This window comes from Phoenix dactylifera, unplaced genomic scaffold (genome assembly GCF_009389715.1).
Source record: "Phoenix dactylifera cultivar Barhee BC4 unplaced genomic scaffold, palm_55x_up_171113_PBpolish2nd_filt_p 002573F, whole genome shotgun sequence".
NCBI classification, from domain to species: Eukaryota; Viridiplantae; Streptophyta; class Magnoliopsida; order Arecales; family Arecaceae; genus Phoenix; species Phoenix dactylifera.
In genome coordinates this window covers 17383-26320 of record NW_024069748.1, presented here as the reverse complement: position 1 = coordinate 26320, position 8938 = coordinate 17383, and the positions used below count along the sequence as shown (strand labels likewise).

General features: G+C 39.7%; 1 protein-coding gene and 1 long non-coding RNA gene across 2 annotated transcripts; both read left to right on the top strand.

Moving 5' to 3' along the window:
- Window positions 1–902: 902 nt before the first annotated feature.
- Window positions 903–4074, top strand: LOC120109708 (tetraspanin-8-like). Its single transcript, XM_039123417.1, has 2 exons — window positions 903–1515; window positions 3522–4074. Exons 1-2 carry the CDS (start codon window positions 1015–1017, stop codon window positions 3831–3833), a joined length of 813 nt encoding a protein of 270 aa, XP_038979345.1. The 5' UTR covers window positions 903–1014; the 3' UTR covers window positions 3834–4074.
- Window positions 4075–4980: 906 nt separating this feature from the next.
- Window positions 4981–6993, top strand: LOC120109707. Its single transcript, XR_005510511.1, has 3 exons — window positions 4981–5420; window positions 6150–6341; window positions 6797–6993. It is a non-coding gene; the product is annotated as an uncharacterized LOC120109707 (long non-coding RNA).
- Window positions 6994–8938: the final 1945 nt, after the last annotated feature.

The window sequence follows — 8938 nt, the reverse complement described above, 5'->3', positions numbered from 1 at the left end:
CCATTTAAATTTTTACAATTCAAATCAAATCCAAATCTAATTAAACATTTATTTAAATAATTAAGCTAAAAATTCTATAAATTAATAAATTCGATCAATGCAACCAGCAAAATGGTTGCAAAATTATAAAATTATATGTTAGATTTGTATTCATAAATATTCAAAAATAGTTTTTGAGTGTGCTAGCCTGGATACTTATGAAAAATAAAAAAGTGTGCTGGATCAATTTTCAAACCCATTTCTCACTATAAAAGGTTTTAATTTTAAATTTTGATTTTTTTCAAATTTTATAATATTTTGCGGAACGGCTTCTATCTCATAGTACATCTTGAAGTGTGGATTAATCCTTGATATCAATCGAAATTCACTTGATGCGGTCATCTCAAAGCAGACACTCTTTCGCTATATGCAGGGCTCTCATTTATGGTTTGCTCACATGTTGAATTTGAAGGTTATGTGAGACGGATGTGTCGAATTCTGTAGATTGTGCATAGTTCCTACTACCTTTGCCCTTTTTTTTAAAAATTTGATTCCTTTACAGTACTTGTGTGCTTAAATGTGTTTTATTAATTAATGAAACTGTCCTTGTGCTCTCGTTGCCTTCACTAAAGCTTGTAGCAAAATTTTATTTTGCCACCAGTCAAATGACCTCAGCCATCGCTATCTGGTTCAAATATCCCCATCCCCTCGTCCCGTTACGCTAAAAACTCATCCAAAGGCTTAACTTATCCGTTCGACCACGAGGTCCACGACATCCATTGCCTGGAAACTGATGTACGCGTTGCGTCACGCGGTTCGCTGTTTCCTGTTTGAACTCCCACGCGGCCTTCCCCAATTACACACTCACGCTACCGACTCCCCGGTCGCTATTTATGCCTACGCTTGTCTTTCGCCCTTTCAACGCATTCCTCATTTCCGCTCCTCTCCCTCTCCCTCTCCCCCTCCCCAACTCTACCTTTGAGTTCTGGTCCTCCGCGGTGGGTATAGGCCCAAGGTGAAGAAGAAATCAAGAAGATGTTTCGGCTGAGCAACAACCTGATCGGGATCCTGAACTTTTTGACGTTCCTCCTGTCGATCCCGATCCTCGGCAGCGGGATATGGCTGGCGACGAGGGGGAGCACCGACTGCGAGAAGTTTCTCCAGGGGCCGGTGATCGCCGTCGGCGTGTTCTTGATGGTCGTCTCTCTCGCGGGGCTCGTCGGCGCCTGCTGCCGCGTCTCCTGGCTCCTCTGGGTTTACCTCTTCTGCATGTTCCTCCTCATCGTCCTCCTCTTCTGCTTCACCGTCTTCGCCTTCGTTGTCACCAACAAGGGCGCCGGTGAGGTCGTCTCTGGCCGGGGTTACAAGGAGTACCGCCTCGGGGACTACTCCAACTGGCTTCAGAAGAGGGTCAACAACGGCAAAAACTGGGCCAAGATCCGGAGCTGCCTCCAGGACAGCAAGGTCTGCCAGCGTTTGCAGGCGAAGAACCAGACCCTCGATCAGTTCATCCAAGGCAGCCTCTCTCCCATTCAGGTATACTGATTTGAACATTAATTTTTTTTTGTTTTCCTTGTCTTTCTTTATAGATTAATTAGTTTCATCTGGAGATTTTGGGCTTCTAAAAGAATTGGATCGTGATGAAATTTTCGGTCTTGCTTGGTATAAGATCTTAATCGGTGGTTTTCTCGGAGTATATGGTTACGGTTTCTTTCATCCGTTTGCCCCATTATTAGGGGTTCGCTGGTTTGGGGTTCTCTTGACATTTTTTTTCACGCTGGTTCCAGTTTTTTTTTTTTTTTTTTTTTTGTGCAATACTTCCTTTCTTAAGATCCTTCTTTTTTCGAGCTTTCTTTCTAGAAAAAAACAAAAAAATTCGGATTTTGAATATTAAATCGAGTGATTCATGTCCGTTGGGGCTCCATGTTTGGCTTTCATTAATTTAATTCGTCTTTTAGACAGTCCGTAACTGCCATATGTCTTCTTTTCTCTGTATCGTTTTAGACGGTTGGAAAGGGGCACTTTTCTCTTTTCTTTCGGGAACTGCAATTAATTATTTTCCTTTTTAGGGTTTGTTCGGTAGCAATTAGATATAGGGAAAAGGAAAACGGAAACTACCACTTTTTTCCGTTGGTTTTTTCAGATATTCGGGATGAAAGTTTCAAATTTGTTAAGTTTCTCTTGGAACAAACAAATGAAAAACTGGATTTTCTAAGAAAATTAACTTTGCCAGGCAGTTTATCAGTCTGTTAGTTTTCATGATATTAACATTCTTTCCTTTCCCACCCATAGATGATGCCGTCTGGATTGAGAAGTAGGTGCCTTTTCACAATCAACTCCTTTTGAATTGCAGGGTTTATCTGTTTTCTTGAATCTTTCAACCTGTCTTTTGGTTCAATCATCATCTGTGGTTTCTTGATTTAGGGGTTGTTAGTAAATCCAAATGTCTCTTATAGAGATTGCAGAGAAATATTACCTCTTTCTTGCAGATAAATGTTTCTGTTTCCTTGCAATCTTTAACAGTTCAACTAGACTTGTGACTAATTTGCTGTGTTTTTTTTATCACCTTTCTTCTTGATTGGTTCCAAAATCCAACACCTTGGATTCTGGTTTGTTTGACTATGTGTGGTCAGTCATAGGCTGACTCACCATGCACTGCTTTTGTAAACTTTCCATGAAGTTTCTTGCTTGAGTTCTTTATTATATCCAGATGCATCTCAATTCCATCTGGATTTTTTCTTCCTGATCTGATTTTTTTCCCCATGTTTTACGTGTTTTAAGTGCGTGACTTAACAAAATACCTTCTATCATGGTCTACTTAATTGTTTCTCAAACTTTCTTTTATATGCAGATATTAACTTGCATTGGAAAAATGTGTGGTTCTGAGTTATCGTCAATTACCTACCCTTGATTGTAGCATACGTGCTGGGTGATTGAATACAAACATGTGGGGATTTGAACACAAAAATAATGCATGCATTAGGGTTACTACACTTTTTATTTTTTTGTTTAGCTTTATAATGTAAACACGAACCTCTTCGATGCAATCGCAGAGTGTGGTCTTATATATCTTATATCCAGGTGGTAGTGCTTTTGTGCTGTTTTTGTTTTGCGTATTGAACTTTTTAATTAGTAATTTATGATTCCAGAACATTTGCTCTTCATGTGCCTGGGCCCTCTCATGATAGTATTCTTGTTGCCTTACATAGCAGAAAGCATGTTACTTTATCAGTTTGGTTGTGTTTCTCTTATTTATAAGAGCACAGTGATCTTCATTTAACATTCCAAAGGTGTTTTTTTTTTAAAATTCCTGATAGAACAATGTATCGTCATGGTGATCCATTACAATCATGAATTACGATTGTAATTTGCACCGCTTCATATTTTACTGTACACATACTGTATTGTCTTATATTTGCTTAGCATCTCTTGATGAATCTCTTGATGCTCTTGGTCTACCTTTTTTTTTTCTTTCTTTTTGATAATTCTTGATTCTTGGTCTGCTTAAACCTTATGACCTCTATATGCTTTTCTTTATTCAGTCTGGATGCTGCAAGCCACCCACAGCATGCGGCTTCACTTATCAGAGTGAAACTGTCTGGCTTAAATCCAACAACTCAACATCGAACAACACAGACTGCAATGCGTGGGATAATAACCCTTCCATCCTTTGCTACAGCTGCCAATCTTGCAAGGCTGGTGTGCTGGCCAACATCAAGGATGACTGGAAGAAGGTTGCGATCATCAACATCATAGTCCTTGTCTTCCTTATCATTGTCTACTCGATCGGCTGCTGTGCCTTCAGGAACAACAGGCGGGACAATGCTTATGGCGGATGGAAAGGATACCCATAGAGGGCCAGCAGGATTCGATGAGGCCTCTTCGTCCTGCTGCTCCTTGTTTTTGATTAGTTTTCCTTTTCTTTTTTCTTGCTGTACATTCTGGATGTTAGCTGCTACTCCACTGGGATTAGCTTAGGACATCTTCAGTGACTACTATATTTCATATTTTTCATGTCGTGTTGGGATCATTATATTGGCTGTAGGTTGTCTAGTTGAATTCATATATAAAGCGGTTAGGACCCCTTATTCTATATCACTGTTCACTATCACTTGGTTTTGCGGTTGCTTTTAGTGCACAGAACTCTTATCATTCTTGATGCCTTCTTTCGTATACTCTCAATAATTCAGTGGTGGAAAGAAAGGGAATAGTATCAATGAAGTCTGGCCGGAAGGAATTCGTGTGGTGATTGCTAAATTGGTGGTCAGAGAACGAGATCAGCTTATGACTTTGGTAAAAGGTTATCATGTGGCTGAGGAATGACATTATTTGCTTGATGTGCAAAGCCTAGGTGATTGGGCGAGATGTGCTAGAGACGGGATGTATCATCCTTAGGGGAACTCACCCGTAGTGATTGAACGCATGCTGAAGGTGGGGCGGAAAGAAGCGGAGCACCTGTTTCTAGGTGACATTCGGCTGATGCTGAAGGAGTTTTGTGCTTTCCGGACCTTGCATATATTTCGAAAGGCAAATAGAGCTATTGATTGGGTCGCTTCTTTTACTGCCCAACATTCTGTAGGGATTTTTTAGACTTGGCACGCTTTTTATAAATTCAGCTGGCTGTGTTTATGCGAGAATAGTGTGGGCAGCCGATATATTAAAAAAAAAAAAAGGCTAGGCCTTCTACCTCTCTCCATGTATGGAAGAAGCGCAAGTTTCATGAAGAAGATGTCAAACAAAATGTAGGAAGAATTGGTTAGATTATGACACTGCCTACCATCCAGGGTTTTCATATTATCAGAATTTATTAAATTTGTACCGATATTGGTTATCCAGCGCTAACATGAAAAAAAAAAAAATCTCCATCCTAATTATTTTTAGTTAGTATAGTTGATTACGTCATAAGATATCAGCCTACATTATATATTAATAATTTTTTGAATTCTTTCGAGCTTTATTTTTTGGAGAAAGAATTTTTTTAGTCTTCCCTAATTTGTTCGGAAATATATCTCAAGAAAAGTTTGACACATGGATGGCCTGTTTGGGAAGCTTTTGCCAGATCTACGGCGAGATGCCCAGGAATACAGCTGGGAACGGGAGCGGGTAGAGCGGGTCGCGGAGCATCCAAGAAGCTTCTTTGCGTGCTTGTATGACAGCATAATAAGGGATATGTGCGCAAATAGATGGGGATGAGAAGAAATCATGACACAAATCTCAATCAACTGCCCTCTCCAATCCTACACAACAAGGAAAGGATGAGCTCCCTCCACCATACAATCACAAATTTATGGCTGGTTCATGTGTGGTTGGGGATGCCCGCCGGGGGACCCCGAGACGGAGGTGGCTCCCCAATCCTTGCTCAAATACGATAACTCCCCAGTCCTTGGTGAAGGTGGGATTTGAAGCCTCTAGTATAACTACCACGAGACTTTACTAGCTATGTAAGTTTTGATATTGTAAGTTTTTGTACATACTTCTAGATCAAATTATGGATGTAAAATTGTGACAAATGAGTTTAAAAAATAAAAAATGCATTGTGGCTGTGCTATTTAGACTCTACTTGGTTGCTAAGAAAGTGAAAGAAAAGTTTTATTAGACGAAAATTTCTTTTTCATTTTTTTGGCACCTGAAAGAGAAAATCTAGGCAGAAAAAGAGAGAAAATAATGGATCAAAATTTTCTTCAACAAGTCTAAAATTTTGCTTCTATGAAAGGCAGTGATTTTGAGGAGAATCTCTCTTATGCTGTTTCTTAGTTTATTGAACAAAGGCATATTAGTTTTATTGTAGTCCTTCAGATTTTTTTTCTTATTGAGCTTTTAGGTGGTGGTTGAACTTGATTTTGTTGCAATATTGTATCCAAGTGTTTCTGCACCTTCATGTGCTCTCTCTCTCTCTCTCTCTCTCTCTCTCTCTCTCTCTCATGCAGTTTCTTAGTTTATTGAATGGAGACATATTAGTTTATTTGCTTCACAACGTATGCTGTTTATTTGCTTAGAGTTATGTTCATTTTGTATATAAAATATAACAACATACTGTCCAGATCATCCATTTGTAATTTGCACAATTCTATGTTTAGTTAAACATATGCATTGTTTAATACTCCCATACTAGGCAACTTTAATTCCTGTTCAACTTAAAAAATTGTGTTATCTTCTTATTTTCTATTCAGCCAGGATGCTGCATTCCACCCGCGGAATGTGGCTTCACCTTTCAGAGTGCCCTCGTCTGGACTAAGCCCACCACCTTGACTTCAAACAATACCGACTGTAATACTTGGCAAAACAACCCTTCCACCCTCTGCTACGACCGCGAGTGTTACACAGCTAGTACCATTGCCAGCATTAGGAATGACCGAAAGGAGGTGAGCAACCACACTACTATGTTCCTCATCTATATTAGCTGTATCAATTCAAAATCAATTCAAAATTCAAATCATCTAGAGTCGTATGTTGAAGCCTTAGCTAAATTCGAGTCTTTGCCCAACAATGTTTCCAACCAACACAGTTCAAGCTCAAGTCAATAACAATGCTGATTGTTTTCCTAATTTTTTGCAATCTATTTTATTTGTTGCCTTGTAAAACCCTTCCTTGTATATCTCAATGATTAGAAATACAATCTTGCACCTACGATTACATGGGGTGGTGAGATTTCAACATCCATCGAACTCTCTCTTTCTACTTGGTATCAGAATACTCAAATTGTGAGGAGTGCCTTTTTTTCTTTCAAAAAGAAACATATCTTTCTCATCTCTTAATGTTGGCAATTTTGTCACACTTAGATTGAAACCAAAAAAACTATCCTCTTTGGCGTGAGCAGGTTCTTGCTCTTGCATAAAGCTAAGAGTTGGTAGGCTATCTCATTGGCGACATGTCATCTCCGACTGCTGTACTTCCAGTAGCAGATGGATCGAATGCTGCCCCTGCTCCAAACCCTGAGTACCAGAAATGAAAAACTACTGATCGTTTTCTTAAAGGGTGGATCATTGGAACTCTGTCCAAGGAAGCTCTTGGCATTGTCATTAGCTTGATACTTCTGCACAAGTCTGGTCTGCTCTTAAAGAAGCCTATGCTCAAGCCTCTCAAGAGCGCAGTTTCAACTCATTCAACAACTTACCTACATGGAGAAAGATCCAAAAATGTCTCTCAACAACTATCTTTGCAAGTTTAAAGGTATTTGTGATGGCCTAGCTGCTATTGGACATCCGGTAAGTGGACAAAACAAAGGTTTTTTTCTTGCTTAACGGTCTTGGTGCTCGCTATGAACTATTTACTACTCTAATGCTCAAACCTCCTATGCCCTCCTATGGCGAAGTGGTTCCCTTTGCTGCAAAGTTATGAAGCATGTGTGAGCCTTCATTCTCCAGATCAGGCTGCCTACATTGCCTTCTTTGGGCAGAAAAACAACTCCAAGTCACACAACAAAGAGCCAAGAAACTAAGATAATTTCTCCTCTAAGGGTAAGGGTTTTGCTTTTGTTAACCAATCTTCGGCCAAACCAAATATTCTAAGCTCTACCCCTGTTGCACCTAACAATTCCCAAGAGAACAATCGCGATTTTGTTTGTCAAACTATGATAAACAAGGTCACAATGCCCTCCGTTGCTGGCATAGGTTTAATCGTGACAATTTACCAAAGATATATGCAGCTCTTCATTTTGATTCACATGCCAATGATGAAGAATAGACGTTGGACACAGGGGCTTCAGCTCATATGACTTCTCAAGAAGGTTATTTTGCATAATCTTCGTCCCTACAATGGTACTGATCATGTTCTTATTGGGAATGGGGATTTATTATGTATAACTCATATTGGTGATGCTACTCTTGATTCTGGTTCTTCTCAAATTACCTTAACTGATGCTCTTTTGGTTCTGGATTTAGAGAAGAATTTGTTATCTATTGGCCAACTTACTTCCGATTATCCAGTTAACTATGAGTTCTCTAATCAAGATTTTATCATAAAGGACCGAGTCACCCAAAAGGCGCTGATGAGGGGAATAAAATAGAGTTACTTGTACTTCATTCGTGCTTCTCCGGCTGCCTTCTTCTCAACCAGATTTCGAGTTGTCACTGGAAAAATTATGAGATCAGTAGCTCGGCCATCCTCAAGCATCTATCGTAGCACATCTTCACAGTTTTGGTTTAATAAAGATTGTGTCCAATAAAGTAGTAGCTCCCATGTGTGAGAGCTATTAATGGCAGTCACCATTTTATTTGCTTCACAATCAACAACCAGATTATGGTTCCTTTTGGGTTTTGGGTTCATGGTGCTTTCCTTACATATGGGATACTAAAACAAGTATGTTTGATACTAAGTCTTTATCCTATGTATTCTTGGATTACAATGATAGGCACAAGGGGTATCGATGCTACTACTCTCCTACTTGGCGGACCATTAGCTCTCACCATTTGGTATTTGATGAGGCAACACTTCCATTTAAAGAACCAACCTCTCTTCAATGTGGTGCTCCTGAGTCAATGGTCACTCCCTTTAAAAGAATGGCTTCCTTCGAATTTAGCCTCTCCATATGGTCCTTCAATTCCAAGAAACTCCACTCAACAAATGCCCTCATATGAACCTCCACCAACTGATGCTCCATTAACAAAAGACCATAGTCATCTCTGATTTACTCACTGATGCTTCACACTCTGTTCCTAATGCATGTATTTTGCCTCTGACCAATGCACCTCTTGAACCCACGGTAGCAAATGAAATTCAAGAGCCTATGAATGATGTCCTATCTCACAAATCTGCTACTGGTACATATTTTTCTCAAATATCTGTCTCCCTCATATGACAACTTGTGCTAAATCATGTAATCGCAAGCCCAATCCTTGCTATGCCCTGCTACATGACTACGGTCCTATTCCAAAAGAACCCAACACTATCCGAGCTGTTCTTAAGCATCATGGTGGACAGAGGCTATGGAAGCAGTTGCTGCCCTATCTCACAATTAGAT